The sequence below is a fragment of the Vulpes lagopus genome, chromosome 23 (genome assembly GCF_018345385.1).
Source record: "Vulpes lagopus strain Blue_001 chromosome 23, ASM1834538v1, whole genome shotgun sequence".
Taxonomy (NCBI): domain Eukaryota; kingdom Metazoa; phylum Chordata; class Mammalia; order Carnivora; family Canidae; genus Vulpes; species Vulpes lagopus.
Window position 1 is genome coordinate 32,569,040 of NC_054846.1, and position 18,526 is coordinate 32,587,565.

Below are 18,526 nucleotides of genomic sequence, written 5' to 3' on the forward strand. Positions count from 1 at the left end.
CATTGCCAGTCTTCATGGTCGCATTCTTTTAGATAATTAATATGGATCACTTAAATCAGTTTGAGCACCAGGCTCATGTTCAGAGAAAAATTCCATTGCACTTTAAGATAACCACACACCAGCCTATGAAACCCTTAAGAATACATCTTTAGTAACCCAGGCTGAATGTCTCACTCCTTTTAAAACCTTCAGAAGCCAATTGTTGACATAATCATAATGACAAGCAATAGCTTCAAGATTTATTATCAACTGTGTGGGACAATTTTGGAAAAAGATAAATGTAAAATTCCATTCTGTTTAACAAAAACTTTAGTCTGTGCTAGAGTGAAAATCCAAATAACATTCTGGATTTCCATTTTCTTTTTTTTAATGAGAAGCAGACCTATAATTTAAATATTATCTTTTGAAGGCCTGGCATTATTGGTTCAGAACTGACTGGCACAGTGAGGATCCTAATTGAAGTGAATATATCGATGAGGACATTTGTTTACCTAACTTGACTTTGCCTGGCATTTAAACGATCAACCCACACACTGCAAAGAATAATGAAAGAAACCACTGGCTTTGGGTATTTCTCATGTGTACATTTGTTTCATCCTTAAGAAGCACTTTGTCATGGTGTTGATTGACGTGGGTTTTGGAGCCAGACTTTCTGTGTGTGAGTCTAGGTCTGTACACCAACTGTACAGCCTTGGAAGATCATACAATCCTTCTGAGCTTCAGCTTCCTGCTTATAAGCTACCTTATGATGATTAGGTAAGATAATGCTTGTTAACTGCCTAACTTAGAGCTTGGCACATGGTAAATGTTTAATAAATATTAGCTTTATCATCAAATCACTCATTCAGTCATTAGCCACTGAAGCTTGGGCACTGTGGTCATGGAAACCTCCAGGAAAGGGATGGAATTTCAGCTGTAATTCAGGTTGACTGCATCGGGCATGAGTTCACTTTACATCTGCCATCCTGTCTTCTGCTGAGAGCCAAGGATATTGGAGCAGGGAAATCATACGTGTTCTTCTCTGACCCTCAGTACCTACTTATCTACTCATCTTATAAATATGCAGCTTCAACACAATACAGAAAGTGAAATACACACACACACACACACACACACACATCTATAATTACCTGGTGAGACATAAGGCTTCTATGAATTCTGTTACAAAATATATATGCTGAGAAATTGTCCCCAAATATGTCCTCAGTTGAGAATCTCAGACATGTCATTTTACTTATGTGTTTATCCATCACAGTATTTAAGGCTACTTACATGGATAAAAGCTATAATGTGTACAGCAATAGATAGATATATACAGTGAATATTACTATAGAGATAAAATACCCGTTTACATCAACATCTCACAAAAGAATTTCTAAAATTACATAATATAGTCTATATTATAGAGTGTAGATATAGTCTGTAGATACAGTCTGTAGATATCTACAAAATCACATCTAATACTATATATGATTGTTTATGTATTCTTTTACATTATGGCACAAAAAATATGAATTAGGAAAGTAAGGTAAAGAGAAAACAAGAGTTAGGAACATAATATGAAGCCAGGAGTCAGGTACATATATAAAATGCATATTATTCTGTATTATAATACATATGGATACATACAATACTGAATTTTTTCTGGACAATAAGTGTTAGGTTTTAAGGGACCACATATAAGCTCCTCCTAATGCACTACCTAAGTTCAGACCTAGTAGAGTAACAGGAATGAGATTCAGACAAATGAAGTCCAAAATATCTCCTTTACTACCAATAAAGGCTGGGTTGAAATGTATGACTTAGGTATGAAGCAACTATGAGCATCATAATATAAAATTCCAGAAGTAGATATGCCATCAGTTTTCAGCAACAGTGGTTAACCACCATCCTCAGATTAGTGCCTGATCCAGTAAATCTTAGTGCAGGAAGGGACAAAACAATCTATGCTCTTGACAGGCAGGAAATTCCCCCGAAAAGAGAGGGTGAACACTCAGCCCTAGTATTTTCTCCCACCCACCAATTAGCCTAGTCATTCTTCCTCAGTAAACCCCCCACCCCCAACCCCAAGGATGGTGGCCTTCCAGCCATTAGGCTTAACTACTAAATTCAGTATAGCTCTTCCATCAACAGAAAAACCCCGATTTTTAGGACAATTGTGGTCCTGCCTTTATGAGACCTACCACCATGCCAACGATCACTCTTAGGTGTCCTCTGGCAGAATGTAGATTTTGATCCCAGAAGCTCTAAAATCAATCCAAGAGCATCAATGAATTTATCTCAAAGGCCTTCCTGTACCTGAAATTGAAATTTCACTCTCACTTCTATGTTCTACCTCAAATTGTATCAAAGCCACCTTAATAATAGAGCTTAGAAAAGACTCTGAAATGAAATTAAATGCTAAGTAAATACACTCCAATAAAACAATACCAGAAACATAAAGGTAACACAAATATGTATGTATTTCCTCTACTTCTATGAAGTTTTGGAGGAAAAATAAAAACTAGAGATTAACCTCTCCTGCAAATTAAGTCTGAACTTGTTTAAATCCAAAATGATTATAGTATAAAATCAGAGTTGCTTGACTTTGATTTAAAAATCCAAAAAATTTAAATCTAAATAGTCCTTCTCCTAATTCCTTTTGCTTTATCTTCATCTTACCTGGGTCAAGCTGGACTCTTCCAGTAATGACAACATAAGTGGATTCTTCTAGATACAGATGTAGTTCCTTCAAGATGATCCTTTGTTATTAGTTCATTACCAAGTCTCCCATGGCCTTCATATGAAAAAGAATGAGGGATTAAGTGCACATACAGTATTATCACAAAACTAACTCTATTTTAAAGACAAGTTGATCCTGAGTCTCCAAAATAATTAATCCGAGCAAAAGCAGATTCCCCAGAACCAATACATGGTATCAACAGACACTCAAGAAAAGACATGGGGTACCTAAGAAAAATTAGGAGGTGGAAGAAAATCTTGCTTTAGCCTCACCCAGATGTTGGTCAGTTCCTGTTTAGTGTCCCTAGTTTGCAAATTTTGAGCTCAAACACTTGGAGAAATCTTCCATCAGGAGTTATATTATTGCACTGTTTTATTGTTCTTAGAGTAACTATTCTTAGAATGTAGTTCCTGAACTGACAATATCAGCATCGCCTGGGAGTTGGTCAGGAATGCACATTTTCAGGTCCCACCACAGACCTAATGAATCAGAAGCCCCAGAGGGCTAGTGATCAGGGACTTCACTCCTTCCGTCATTCTGATGGACCTGTCATTTGAGCAGCACTGAACCAGGAAACATCCCCTAGTATAATGGCTCTTTTTTCAGAGTAGCATTTGATATAGTTCTGTTTTCCAGAATGTTTTTAAAACATATGATGGCGGCCAGCCCAGCCACCAGGTCAATCAGAAGTTTCTTCCTCTTTTTGCATGCTCAACTCAAAGTCTTTGAATGCCTATTTTTCTGCTAAGCCCTGGGTTTCTGGCACCTGATGCTGCTTTATTTATTCTCTCAGGTGACAGATGATCTTGTGAGCAAGAATTTTCAGCTGGTGGGGTTCTCCAGCCTGAAAGCTCTGCCAGTGGCTTCTCCTTGGCTTCCTGCTCCAAAATTCAAGAAATCCAACTCCCAGAGAGCTTTCCGCTCTTCCCCATCTTTTTTTTTTTTTTTTTTCAGCTGAAGAATCAACCTCAGCAGATTCTTGAACTGAGGCTGTTGTGAATGTTTGTGAAGCCTCTGGCCCCCGGAGCATAGTATAAAACAATCCTTCTATCAGATTCTCATCAAGACTTTACTAACCTTTCAAAATTCTGGGACTTAATTAGCATTTCTGTCTTTTACATACTATTCAGTGGAGTACATTTCCCCTCTAGTGTGGTGGTTCTCAACTTTGACTACATATTTGATTCATCTGTAGAGCTTTCAGAAATCCTAATGCCTAGGCCACACTTCCGACTTTTGAAATCAGAATCTCTTGGGATGGGCCAGATCAAGTGTTTGACTTCCCTCGGCTCCTCTTATAGTATGAGTCAGTTGGTGTTTATTTTTCGTCCTGAATTATTATAATCTGCATTCAATTTGGTCCCCATACTGCCCTAGGACTGTGTGCTACCTGTGTGCCTTCTCTTTTTTTTTTTCTCATCCAGACTTTTGTTTTTCTAAAATAGTCCTATTGATTTTGTCTTGTGGCATCTAACATAGGGAAAGATTAAAAGAAATAGGGGCACTTGGGTGGCTCAGTCAGGTAAGTGGCTGATTCATGATTTTGGCTCAGGTCATGATCTCATGGGTCATGAGATCAAGCCCTCAGTTGGCTCAGTAGGGAGTCTTCTTAAGATTCTCTCCCTCAGCTCCTCCCCCCACTCACCCTCACACTCTCTCTCAGGTAATAAATAAATCTTTTTTAAAAAAATAGTAAATTAAAGGGACCTGGGTGGCTCAGTCTGCTAAGCATCCAACTCTTAATTTTGCCTCAGATCATGATCTCAGGTTCTGTACTCAACATGGAGTCTGCTTGGATTCTTGTTACCCCTCTCCCTCTATGCCTCCCCACTCTCTAAAATAAATAAATGAATAAATAAATAAATAAATAAATAAACTCTTAAAAAACATTTAAGAAGATTCTTGAATTATAAATCTTCTAGAAGTAACACTGTTCAAAAATTTTTGGAACCCTTCATATTTTCAAGTTGGGTAATCCTACTCTGGACATTTTCTCCCATCACACTAATTAATATCTCACTAAAGATTGAAACTGACCTGTTATTGTCCTGCCTATCTCTCTTTTAATATGCCTAATTTTCACTAAATCTTTCCCAATTCCACAGATTCATCCTTTTAATACTCCTTGGACAAGTTATGGCTAACCTTGTCTTGAGTCTTCCAGGAATAGACAGGCTTACCCTGTATTTATTAAGATCCACACAGACAAGATGGAAATAGTGCAAGAATTATTTGTTGGTAATGTTGTCACCCATCAGTTTGCATACTCACTGGCTTTTGATGTCATTGAGGCCAATATGAGAAGCAAATAGGTGAGCTCTAAAGGATAATCATAGTGACATCATGCCAGTCTTTCTGCTCACATTTAATGTGGGCTTTAAAGAAGGAAAAATATACTCCATTTCTTAACATATACAAGAAGAATAAAGAAAATATGTGTAAAAGATATTAAGGCTGTATCAAATTTTCCCATAAGTGTTTTCTTTGGAATTATGATATCAAAACTCTGATTAAAGACATAAATATGAAAGAAATCAAATCCAGGGCATTTAAGAGAAAAATCCTTCTACTAAAACTATATTGAATCTGTAACATATATGAATACATAAAGGAGGTTGAAGGGAAATGATATATTTTGGTACTAAGAGAAAAAAATAATAAAATCAAATATTTTCAAAGCCAATTAACTACTATTCAGCAGTCTTCTACTGGCAGGGTGATTCAATCATAGTAATAATAGCAAAAACCTATGGTCATCAACAAATTTAAAGATTCTGATCCCTTGAAAACAGCTCTTCCTTTACCTTATGCTATTATAGAACTGACTTGCCTAGAGCCCTTTGTTCTGTTCTATGGCCACCAACAATCTTTTGATCATAATTAGCTTCCCAAGTGAGACTACAAAGGCTCCAGAGACTATGTTGGTGGCAGTAGAAGAATTTAAGTTAGCTTTCTGGGTTAGTACAGCTTTTGAATTTGCTTAAAGTAATTCTGACCCTAAAAGATAGTCAGGTTTCTAAATTTGTAAAATTTTTTAAGGCTTTACTACCGAAATTAGATAGTAGAAACAAATTAATTTACTAATTATCCTTTTAAAGGCAATTGGCTATTTACTGGTCCTCCCTGGGACATCCTCTATAAATGCACGTATTTTCCTATTCAAAATGTCCATTGTTACCCACTGATAATATATACATCATCATCATCATCATCCTCATTGTCATCATCATCAACATGACTGAATAGCAATTTTATACAGAGAAGTTCTACTTATTAAAAGCCATGGCTTATTATGCTTTCTGAATCAATAAAGTCTGTGTTAGAAGGAACAATTTGCTTTGTGTTAGGATAGGAAAGATTGAAACTTAAAAAAAAATTCTAAATTACTCCATCATAAAAAAAAGGACACAAAAAGACTAGAGTTTATAAGGTTCCAAATCTCTTGGTTTTCAGTCCAACTTCTTGTTTTCAATTACTGTGATTGACTCTCCCCCAACCCCTATCCTCATGAGATTACTGATTTCAGCCTACACTAAATTGTCCTCCTGGCATCCTTACTTGGGGAACAAGGGCAGTAAGGGGGGAAAGAATGTGAACTGACTTTGTTATTAGATAATGTTTCTAAAGCCTTTGCCAAAGTTATCTACCAATATTATTTGGAGACATTCAATTAGAACTAGATGATACATTTTGTGAGAACTAGGATATTGAAAGTTTCTGGAGCCTAGGAGGATGATGGTGAATGGAGACCTTAATAAACTAGGATAAAACCGAAGTAGAATTATTTTCTGGCAACTAAAAATGGAATATTGCCACTTTCTGACAAAAAGGAAAGGAAATGAGAAAATAAACATGTGAACAACAAAATGCTGTAGTCCCAGAAGAGACACAGACTAGAGAGGGTATGATTGAATGACCTTGCAAATCATCAGCTCTCTTTGCTTTTGCATGAAAATTTTCACTTAAACATTGCATTAAATACAAAAAAGCATTACCATTTAGAGTTATGAATTTATTTTTATTTTTTAAAATATTTATTTACTAATTTATTTTAAAATAACAATAATGAATCTACCACATATTAATGTAAATAGCATATTTTTATGAAAAATAGCTATTTTTCAAAAACAAAAAAAAGTTTAATGAGAAGATTGGATTGTTTTACATTTTTTTAATAAATTAATTTTTTATTGGTGTTCAATTTACCAACATACAGAATAACACCCAGTGCTCATCCCGTCAAGTGACCCCTCAGTACCCATCACCCATTCACCCCCACTCCCCGCCCTCCTCCCCTTCCACCACCCCAAGTTCGTTTCCCAGAGTTAGGAGTCTTTATGTTCTGTCTCCCTTTCTGATATTTCCCACACATTTCTTCTCCTTTCCCTTATATTCCCTTTCACTATTATTTATATTCCCCAAATGAATGAGAACATATAATGTTTGTCCTTCTCTGATTGACTTACTTCACTCAGCATAATACCCTCCAGTTCCATCCACATTTAAGCAAATGGTGGGTATTTGTCATTTCTAATGGCTGAGTAATATTCCATTGTATACATAAACCACATCTTCTTTATCCATTCATCTTTCGATGGACACCGAGGCTCCTTCCACAGTTTGGCTACTGTGGACATTGCTGCTAGAAACATCGGGGTGCAGGTGTCCCGGCGTTTCATTGCATCTGAATCTTTGGGGTAAATCCCCAACAGTGCAATTGCTGGGTCGTAGGGCAGGTCTATTTTTAACTCTTTGAGGAACCTCCACACAGTTTTCCAGAGTGGCTGCACCAGTTCACATTCCCACCAACAGTGTAAGAGGGTTCCCTTTTCTCCGCATCCTCTCCAACATTTGTTGTTTCCTGCCTGGTTAATTTTCCCCATTCTCACTGGTGTGAGGTGGTATCTCATTGTGGTTTTGATTTGTATTTCCCTGATGGCAAGTGATGCAGAGCATTTTCTCATGTGCATGTTGGCCATGTCCATGTCTTCCTCTGTGAGATTTCTCTTCATGTCTTTTGCCCATTTCATGATTGGATTGTTTGTTTCTTTGGTGTTGAGTTTAATAAGTTCTTTATAGATTTTGGAAACTAGCCCTTTATCTGATACGTCATTTGCAAATATCTTCTCCCATTCTGTAGGTTGTCTTTTAGTTTTGTTGACTGTATCCTTTGCTGTGCAAAAGCTTCTTATCTTGATGAAGTCCCAATAGTTCATTTTTGCTTTTGTTTCTTTTGCCTTCATGGATGTATCTTGCAAGAAGTTATGATGAATCATAATTTATTAGGATAGATTTTTTTAAAAACATGAAAGAATTCACATTTTCATAACTACATCCTAGCAAGTCAATATCAAATATTGTGATTTTATGATTTTTGAAGTAAATAAAAAGCTGTTAACTAATTTTGATATTGGACTTATAGACAATTATATAGATTTATTAACTCTTACTTAATCCAGCTAATAAAATACTATGTTTTATAAATAAATAAATTGAAATAATGGTGAATCCATTCAAATGTGGTAGTATACTATTTCAGTAAGTAGTCCACCAAATATGCAAGCTCAAAGAACAGTTATTTGTAAAAAAGAAATCAGAAAGGAAAGAGTGACAAAAAATATGCATTTACTTTTTCTCTAATGTCAGTGACATGGGCTAGATAAATCAATCCATAAACATATTAAAAATTATCCCCTCAGTATGGTTAAGAAATGAATAAGAAAAATGGAAAAAATGTATTTTAGGGCAAGTTACATTAGCAGCATTAACAATTCCAAAATCCCAATGGCTTTACACAACAAAAATTTATATCTTGCTGACATGACTGTCCAATACAAGTCAATAGATTTTCTGTCCTCCAAGTAGCTACTCAGGGATTCAAAGTTCTTTCTTGCTAGAACTTCACCATCTTCACCTTGAGACTTCGAGGTCATCATGGTATCTTCCGTTGACAGACTGAGCAAGTATCCTTGTGCTTCATTAATTTGGGCCAGATGTGCTGCATTACTTCCCTTCTCATTCAATTGGCTAAAGCTAGCCATATGACCCAATCTAGATTCAAAGAAAGTAGAAAATGTAGTTTAGCTGAATGCCTGGGAGGAAAATGAAACTGTGGTAAATACACGGAATGGTCTTAGCCATCATGTTTAACCAGACTAAAGTTTATTCTGACATAATACTTTATTTCTCACAAAAATGAGAATTATGGGGATCCCTGGGTGGCCCAGTGGTTTAGATCACACCCTCGGCCTAGGGTGTGATCCTGGAGTCCGGGGATGGAGTCCCACATCAGGCTCCCTGCATGGAGCCTGCTTCTCCTTCTGCCTGTGTCTCTGCCTCTCATTCTCTCTCTGTGTGTGTCTGTCATGAATAAATAAATAAAATCTTTATTAAAAAATGAGAAATATAATAAATGCTACTTGAATTTTATAATCCATCTACACCAATGCTATGTGATATTTTTTGTACTTGTCATTCAGGGGAAGACTGAATGGCTGTCAACTGCTCCCATAGGGCAACATGGCCTTGGTGTGATCTTTAGCCTTCAGGATTAGCAACCGACTAACATAATCAGTGATGATCAAATAAGATTTTTGGTTGATGAGTTATTCCACGCAAAAATTATGTGAGGCTTAAAATGTGTACAAGAAGGTTCATTTATGAATCCTTAAAATGATAAGCCTCATTTCCCCAATCCAGAACCCCTCTTTCTCAGAATGCAGGTTCCTAAGAAGCCAGGTTACTCAGCAGACATTTATTTGGCTGAGTGCAGAATCAAAATTAAGTATAGCAAGCAGTCTGAGGCAGCACTAATTAGATGCAAATCTTGGCCTAACTACTTAGAAATTCTGTGACCTCCAGCAATTTATTTGGTCCTCCGCCTCCTTTCCTCAGTTTACAAATCTATTATATGTGCACGATTATTGCACCTTCTACAGATTTCTTCTGATAATTACACATGAATCAATGGAAAGAACGTAACAGTTTCTCACATAGTGAATATTCAATCCATGCCAGTTACTTTTCATCTGGCCCCTGATGAGATCCAGTAAAACTTCTTTTCATATCAGGGATGATCTCTTTAGTGACTTTGGTGTATATCCAACAAATTTACTATTTCTCTCCTCCAAACAATGCTGGCAACAATAATAAACCATTCTTTCCTGAACTTGATTTTTTTTAGGCTGCCACTCTCTTCACTTTTTTTTTTTTCTTTCTTTAGCTGTACTAATATCACTAGTAAGTCAAGAGTCAGGAAGCTGCTCCTGAACACTTGGGAGGAATGCTTTTCTTGTGTGTGTGTGTGTGTGTGTGTGTGTGTGTGTGTGTGTTTTAAGATTTTATTTATTTATTCGGAGACAGAGAGAGGCAGAGAAATAGGCAGAGGGAGAAGCAGGCTCCTTGAAGGGAGACTATGAGGAACTCGATCCCAGGACCCTGGGATCACGATCTGAGCCAAAGGCAGATGCTCAACCAGTGTGGCAGCCAGGTGCCCCTTCTTGTGCATTTTTAAGGTCAGTTTTATAACATGAGAACAATCTAAAGTAACTTCAATTTCTTGGAATGGAAACCTCACTGGGACTCTATCCTAGACCCTATTCATATCTACAATTAAATCTGCATTATATTTTCTATTCTAATAGAAACAATGATCTCTTTATCCTTAAGTGAAAAATCAATGAGTCAACAAGAATCTCAGTGTATACATACTTATACTTTCTTTTTCTACCTGGATTTACTGAACTGTCAATAAAGCTGTTAAAAAATAAAATAAGAATGGGGAAAAAGTGAGGAATGTTGGGAATTCCAAGCAGAGCAACTAGTACATGCAATTGTCTTATAAAACAAGGAGCGAAAGAAATTACAGATGATCAGTGCAGCAGAAGAGCCCAGTTGGTATGAAATGGAGGAAGAGGACACTAGAAGGGTCAAGCCATGCAGGACTTTGTAAGTCAAAGAGTTTTGAATTAATTTTATTTTTTTAAAAGATTTTATTTATTTATTCATGAGAGACACAGAGAGAGAAAGAGAGAGAGGCACAGACACAGGCATAGGGAGGAGCAGGCTCCATGCAGGGAGCCTGATAAGGGACTCATCCCAGGTCCCTAGGATCACACCCTGGACTGAAGGTGGTGCTAAACTACTGAGCCACTGGGACTGCCCGAATTTATTGTAATAATAATAGCAAACATAAAATAAAAATAGCAAAAAAGAAAATAGCAAATAATAATAGTAAATTTCCATGGCGCTTAACTATGTGTAGTAACATTTTCATCCTAACATAGCTGTACTATATACTATATATACCAGGATTTTACAGATGGAGAAACTGAGGTCCAGGAGGTAAAGTAACTCACCCAAAGCCTCAGAGGTAGGCTAAAGTCATGTTCACGTTATCAGAATCCTTCCTCTTAACCAATAATGTTTCTGTGCTTCTGCAAGGCCACTGTTCTTGTGTATTAAGAACAATAAAAAAGCCATTTGAATATTTTAAGCAGAGGTTGACATGATCAGCTTTGTCTTTTTAAGAGCTTATTCTCATTTGAGTGAATGTATAATGGAAGAAGTGCCAACTTCCTGTAAGTAGACTATTGTATTCCCAGCAAGACAGGGTAGTGACTTAGATTATGGTGATGGTGGTGGACACAGAAAAAAAAAGAAAAAAAGAGAAAAGGTGGTGGACTGCTTACATGGAGTCAAGGCTGCGTGGGGTGCAGAGGCTGAAGCAGGTCTGATGATTCTTCTTGGCACTATTATCACTCCAATCTGACATCTGCTGACACTTCGCTCTACCCAGGTCACTCTATGGGCCAGGCATTTGTCATCTCTGGAATAGACATACTCTTGCAGGGGCATGAGATGCACTCCTAAACACAGTCTAACATGACATAAACTATCTATAGTTCTAAAGCCTGGTAAAAAGGTGAAAGAAATAGACAATTTATTACAAATAAGTCAACTCAGAGATATGCCCTGCTGGTCCTATGTTGAGAAGATATGCAAGCGCAGTGGTGGCCAAGTCCAAGGCCATATGCAGGAGTGATCCTTTGTATTTATTGTGTTTGTAAAATTCAAGTAAATATAATAAGTATTGGCTTAAAACAATTCAGGAGGAGTCAGGTCAGAGTAAAACAAGGAGGTAAAAGGAAAAATAATGAAGGAGAATGTGGGAAGGATGGATATCTATATCAGAGTCCTCATTATATCTGCATTTGAGTGTTGCCAGTTGTAGCTTGAGAAAAAGGGGCTGGGATGTTTTCTGGCCATTTGTGTTTATTCCCAAATTTAGGTTTCTGTAGCATAAGCATAAAAGTCAGCCACATGGAGAGCCAGGTGGTCATACTTCCTTGGCTTCGTTTCTTTGCTTGCATTGCCTTACAACTTCATAACACAGTATGAAAATTGTTAAAAGAAAAAGAAAAAAAAAGACAGAAGCCTAAATCATTTCTATTCAATAGTGAGAATAAATGCATCTGCGATTCGAAAAGCTTACCAGGAAGAGCATTTTGAGTTTACAGTTTTGGGATTTCGCTGAACTGAAAAAGCATTCTTTCTCCTTGGTCTTCAAAATTGTTCAACGTTCACATTTTATTAGCAAGTAAGCATGAACAAAACAGGTTCTGATAAACACAAAAGCTGGTTTTGCTTCATTATATCAGATGACAAGTGAGATCTTACAGCTTCACATCAGATCAGTGGAAAAACAATTATCTGTAGAAAGTATGTGCAAACATTTTCCCTACAAAGCTGAAGATTCAAGGCGACGTGTCTGGAATGTGTTTCTCCCTTTAGGCTGCCTCCATTCCATGAAACATCTGTCTCAATTTCCGCCCTTCCTGGAGCCTCCTTTTGGTCTCTGCAGATCTATTCCTTCTAAATCTGCTTCATTCTGATCCTGCAGATGGAAACCGTATGTCTCCCTGTTTAAGGAAGTATGCCCAATCTTCGCAAGTGGAGATTTCTGGCCAAGGTTTACAATATCTTTATGTATGGCTTCCTAATGCACCAAATACAATATGAGCTGCTTCTGGTTGGATTTCATGCTTTAAGTGCATCAAAGTGAGCGTGAACACATTCATGATTCTTATCAGTAGAATTTCTGAAATTAAATATAAGGCTGTGAATTAGATACATTTTGGACAAGCAATTTTAAAATTATATTTAATAAGTACTTGTTGATCACCTGTTATGCTACAGCCTTGAGTTACAAAGCGAAAACATGTAACTCGGAGTGTACCATCTAGTGGGCTTGGATAGGCACGAACTGATGGAGCCCTCACAATACAGTGCAGAAAGGGCGGAAATGAGGAAAGTCTACAGAAACAGAGAAACAATTCAAAAGTGCGAACTGACCAGAGAGCTTAGTGTTCCTTTAAAAGGATAATTTTTCATTTGTGAAGCAATGTATTCAAATTTATAAAAAAATAATACCAAATAATAAGTGTATCTTTAAAAAATGTTGTGATGAAATAAAACATCTATCTAAAATACTCAGGGAATATCTGGCCTAATCACGTACTTATTTTATACACAAAAATAATATTGTGCGTGTCATTTTGACATTAAATAAGGTAGAAGGTAATTTGTGTGTTATTTTGCTTGGTTAATAAGTGCAAATAAAGAAGGATGGGAAGGATCAAGCAGCCCAATCAGGGTGATAAAAGGGGAAGCTGGGATTCCTGGGGATGCCATGAAAAAAGTGTGCCCCAAAAGTGGGTGCTGCATATTACTAGCAAACTGTCTTGAACAGATTTCCTGCCTAAGGTGACAATATTGTCAGGGAGGTAGACATTTTTTTAAATAATACAGGAGAATTGTCTCATTGAGGCATGGGAAGGGATTTGAGAGAAGGATTTATTCTAAATGCAAACAGTGTTCTTAAGGGCAGTTCCTCATTACCTAAAATATGCAAGAAGAGAAAACCAAGTAGAATATAAAATATAATCCCTGAGAAAATATTTGAGTATTTTTTCAATTTTAATAAATGCCCTCTGTTGTAAAAGCTCTCAAAAAGGTCAATTTTAACAAACCCAAATGTTGTTGGTAATGCTTGTTACTCAAAATAATATTGAAAGCATATGAGAAATGGCACAGCATAATCGAACCATATAGTTTTCATATCTCCATATATACTATTCTTTTAGGAGAAAGGATACTTTACAGTAAAACAACTGGAAGAAGTGTAAGTTGTTAAAAAACAAACAAACAAACAAACAAGCAAACCAGAATAACTGAACCTAGGAAACCAAGATTAAAAGGACTAGAATATACACCTTCATTTATTAACGGTTTTTATCTTCCAAGGGAATGGTCAGGACTTCAGGGTTAAAAGGACTTTGGGATTTTATTCTGCACGCTTCTGGATTAATTTGAATCTTCCACCACAATAATGCATTCTTGCAATGCTATGTATTTAGAAAACAATAAATGAGGGTTTTTAAAAAATGAATAAACATGTAAGAATGTTTGAAAAAGCAAAAGCCTAAACCCATAAACCCAAAACCATGGGCATTGGAAATTATTACTAAGATTTGAGAAGCAAAATTAATTAAAACCAACAATAATAGTAACTAGAACCACATGTACCCCTCCAGGGGAGCAGGCCCTGCAGTGTCCAACTTCAGAACACCAGTGACCTCTTGTGGCCAAAATGGATACACTCAAAATTTGTGTTCCTGCCTCACAGGGTGAGAGAGAAGATTGCCTGATGAAATTTTGTTTCTTTTTCAGATTGAAATAGCCACAGTGATGCCTTCTGGGAATAGAGAGCTCCTTACCCCACCCCCACAGCCAGAGGAGGCTGAAGAGGAGGAGGAGGAGGAGTCGACCCCCAGACTCATCGATGGCTCTTCTCCACAGGAGCCTGAATTCACCGGGGTTCTGGGCCCACACACCAATGAAGGTCAGGCCCATCAAGGCTGATTTGAATTAAGTCCACTTGGTTATAGAACTGCCGAGCCCCAATGCCACAGGCCATCCGCACCACCCACAGAGAAAGTTGTGCCATAGGCTGGGTTAGAAGCAGGAGATACCCATGTATTTTGAGCGGTTTTAATAATTCAGCTTTGGCATGATGGAAATGATCAAATATCCAAAGATTTGGGAAAGTATTTATCTAGCATCATAACTCAAAACCCTTGGGGTGGGATCCATCTCTAGAACAAAGAATACACTACACTACCAGTGAGATGAAAATTTATGCCTGACAGCGCAGGCCACAGCGGCTCAGGGTGAGAAAGTAAGGATGGCTGATTATGATGATGGTGATGGTAATAATATTTTACATTAATTGAGCACATGCTATGTGTCACAATGTCACATGCTCAGCACCTCACATTCTCTCATTTAATGACTACAACCGCCATGTAAAGGCCTTAGGCCTTTATTACAAAGAGATCACAGAGATCTCATAGCTCATCAGAGATCACATAGCTACTAGTTTCACACACTGGGTTTAAAGCCAGCCTGTCCTGATTCCTGTCTGTGTATTTATTGGAACATGGGCTGCTTCTCACTCAGTCCTGGGGAACAGCAGAGTGGAAGGTGTTCCCTAACACTGGACTCCCTCTTGTACAGCCTGAAGGTGATCTAAACCAGGGCCTTTTCGTTAATGAGAAAAAGCTCCCAGTGTTCAACGTGATTCTATGATCTGTCTATGTTTCTTGTTAGAATTTGTCAGTGCATTCCTTGGGGGTACTCAGATGGACTCACACCAGAATACTTTCCCATACAGAGAATGGCATAGCAAGGGGGGTGGGAAAATGAATAGAGTTCCCACTGCAAAGGTTCATTAGCACAGCATTGGAGTGTCTCTGTACTGTAAGTTCTGGAGATAACAAAACTTATCTTAAAATGATGACTGTTCTCATGGATAGTTTTATCTAGTACAGGGAGACAGACATGCAAACAGCTGAGGAGGCAATAATGTGTTGTGGGTAATATGACAGTATTGTGTGCAGAATATACTGAGAGAACAAAAGGGAGGGAGGGCACTCAAATCCCAGCTTTGGGACTGGCTGGTTACACATTCTGGAGCAAGCCATTCACTAGTGTTGCCTTAGCTTCCTCATCTAAAATACGGGATCATAAATAACAGATCTTCAAAGCATTATCATAAGGATTAAATGAATGGATTTAGTGTCTGACTCATAATAAACATAATAAATGTCAGTTATTCTCGTTACTCTATTATTGATAACAGTTTATTTTTTGCTCTTAACAAATGTTTCAGTGTGCAATACGGTTTCATTAACTCTAGGCACTATACCGTACAGCCGATCTCCAGAACTTACTCATTTTGCATCACTGAAACTTTGTGTGTGTTGCCCAATAAACCCTCATCACTCCCCACCCAGTCCCTGGTAACCACCAATCGACTCTCCGCACCTACCAGATTTTAACTGTTCACCAATAAGTGGTGTAACAAGTTGTCTTTTGTAAAATGTGGTGTCTATGCAAACCAGTATAGTGTTTCAGGTATATTAATTCTTTGAAGAGTCTGAATGATACTGTGTACTAGGTATTATTATTTCCACTTTACAAGTAGGAAAGCTAAAACCCCAACATAGAGTAGAAGTTGTCCAAGATGATGGAGGTGGTTCACAGCAGTGCTGAAATTCGAAGAGAGACCACTAAATCCTAAGCCAGTACCTCTCGTGAGTACACCATAGTCCTTCCACATAGTTAGCATTCTGCGGAGTAGGAGAACACTCGACAAATAAAACCAAGGAGATACACCTACAATAGAAGGAAATGTAAGTACCCAGAAGAAAGTTTCCAATAAGGCAATTAAATTTATCTGGAACATTACTCACTCTTAAGTAATTTCAGATCTGTCAAAAGTTGACTAATTACCTATACTCAGATCTTTCAGCCGAGCCAAGCACAACAAAAAACATGATGCCCAATCTTTTCAAAAGCTTTAGTCAAAATTATGGCTTAATAATGTCAGCTTTGAAACCATATAAAAAAAATCTATGACTTTAGGGGGAAAAAAAGTTATTTCCAAAGTAGTCTGAAGGTGAGTAATGAAGTTAAAACTCAATTCACATTTTAATTTCCATGGATGAAGCATTGCCAGAAATTCTAAACCTTAAGATGAAATTTAAATCTTAAATGTTCATCAAAGTTAAATGGCTTAGAAAGAAATATTTAGAGCATTAGTAATCAAAATATCGTATTTTTTACTATTCATATACCAATTTCTCAAAACAGTGTTCTGAAGCAATATAAAGTAGACTTGGGTTATGAGTGGAAAAAAGAGAATTAAGTTATAACTGGTGTGAATATATATAAATTACCCTAAGCAATTATTATTAAATTAGCAAAGACATGAATACATAGAAGAATCAAATGCTTTACTTTTTAAAACATTTTATAAGTGGCAAATATTAATTTATAATGATCTGAAAAATTGGTGTTAAATATTTTATAACTTCCCCTTAAATTGTCTTTCCTAGATTTCCAGTCATAAAATAGTTTTCATTCCCAAAGCTATTATTATAAATAACTCCTACTTAATGATAGTAAGAAGACCCAGTAGGTGCATAACTAGTTCTTGATCACAAACCACAAATGGATCCTTCAACTCAGGCAGCCAAGTGTCCTGGTTCGCCTGGGAGTGAGAGGTCCCACGGTGGGAGAGTTCAAAGCTAAAACCAGGAAAGTGAGGGATGCCTGGGTGGCTCAGAGGTTGAGCGTCTGTCTTCTGGTCAGGCCATGATCCCAGGGTAGTGGGATCTAGTCCCACATTAGGCTCCCTGCGAGGAGCCTGCTTCTCCCTCTGCCTTTGTCTCTGCCTCTCTCTCTGTGTCTCTTATGAATAAGTAAATAAAATCTTTAAAAAAACAAACCAAAACAAAACAGGAAAGTGACCTGGTTGATGAACTGACCACTGAGCAATCACAAGAAAGTTCTTGCATCACTTCCATGTAGTCTTCATGGCTGTTTACATCCTCTGTTCATTTCACATCTTACCACCCTTCTTCTCCTCTCTTTATTCCTCAAGCTGAGCCTCCTACTCCACAGAGTAAAATGCGATCTCCTGGGTAGCAGCCTTTCAATCTTTTGTTTTCAGATGTAATTTTTACAAGCACCTGCATACACCTTATCTCCCTCTCCTATTACAGCAGACCAACTGTCTGTCCTCTCACAGGTAGGATGCAATCCTTTCCACTGTGCTTTGGTCCCATTTCCTCCTGCCCTCTCAGTATCCTTTTAATAGTCAAATTCTCCTACTTTGGACCTTTTTCTTTAAATTACCCCTGCTTTGGTCAATTTACATGCTGCAAATATATCTGCTGAAACCTATGACCATCTCTCTCCTCCTTCACTGTCAAATTCTCAATAGCGTTGTCTACATTTACTGTCACTATTTCTGCACCCCCAAGTCCCTCCTCAAATGACTGTTCTTCTGGCTCCCAGCCCCATGACTCCTCAACTCTTGCTGAAGCAGCCTGTAATCACCACGATGACTAATCCAACAGATATCTTCAGTCCTTAACTTACTGAGCACCTCAGCAGCTTTTGAATGCTTTCTATTACCTTGTCCTTCAGACTCTCTCTCTCTCCACTGGCCTCCATAACATCTCCCCCTTTCTGTCTTCCTTCTTTCCATCTAGTCATCGCTTTTCTCTCTTCCCTAGAAGCTCACTGTCCTCTACTGGACCAGGAAACAGGGAGTGTAGGAGGCGTGTACGCAGGTGCACGTGCATAGTAGAGACAGACCAAGGTGTGGAGATATAATCCAGCCTCACAAATATCTTTTGGACCTGTTGCCTTTTCAACACCTCACCATGATCCCAG

General features: G+C 37.7%; 1 protein-coding gene and 1 long non-coding RNA gene across 3 annotated transcripts in view; one reads left to right on the plus strand and one right to left on the minus strand.

Annotated features, from left to right (window-relative positions):
• The window catches only part of EPYC (epiphycan), a 65,544-nt gene that overhangs the window by 37,472 nt on the left and 9,546 nt on the right, over positions 1 to 18,526 (plus strand). For both annotated transcript variants that reach the window (XM_041739251.1, XM_041739250.1), the window contains exon 4: positions 14,453 to 14,624. In XM_041739251.1, the coding sequence (XP_041595185.1) occupies positions 14,453 to 14,624 (172 nt within the window). The remainder of the gene's footprint in view (positions 1 to 14,452; positions 14,625 to 18,526) is intronic.
• Positions 2,151 to 3,403, minus strand: LOC121481685. Its single transcript, XR_005985358.1, has 3 exons — positions 2,950 to 3,403; positions 2,662 to 2,776; positions 2,151 to 2,298 (listed from the first exon to the last, which is right to left on the minus strand). It is a non-coding gene; the product is annotated as an uncharacterized LOC121481685 (long non-coding RNA).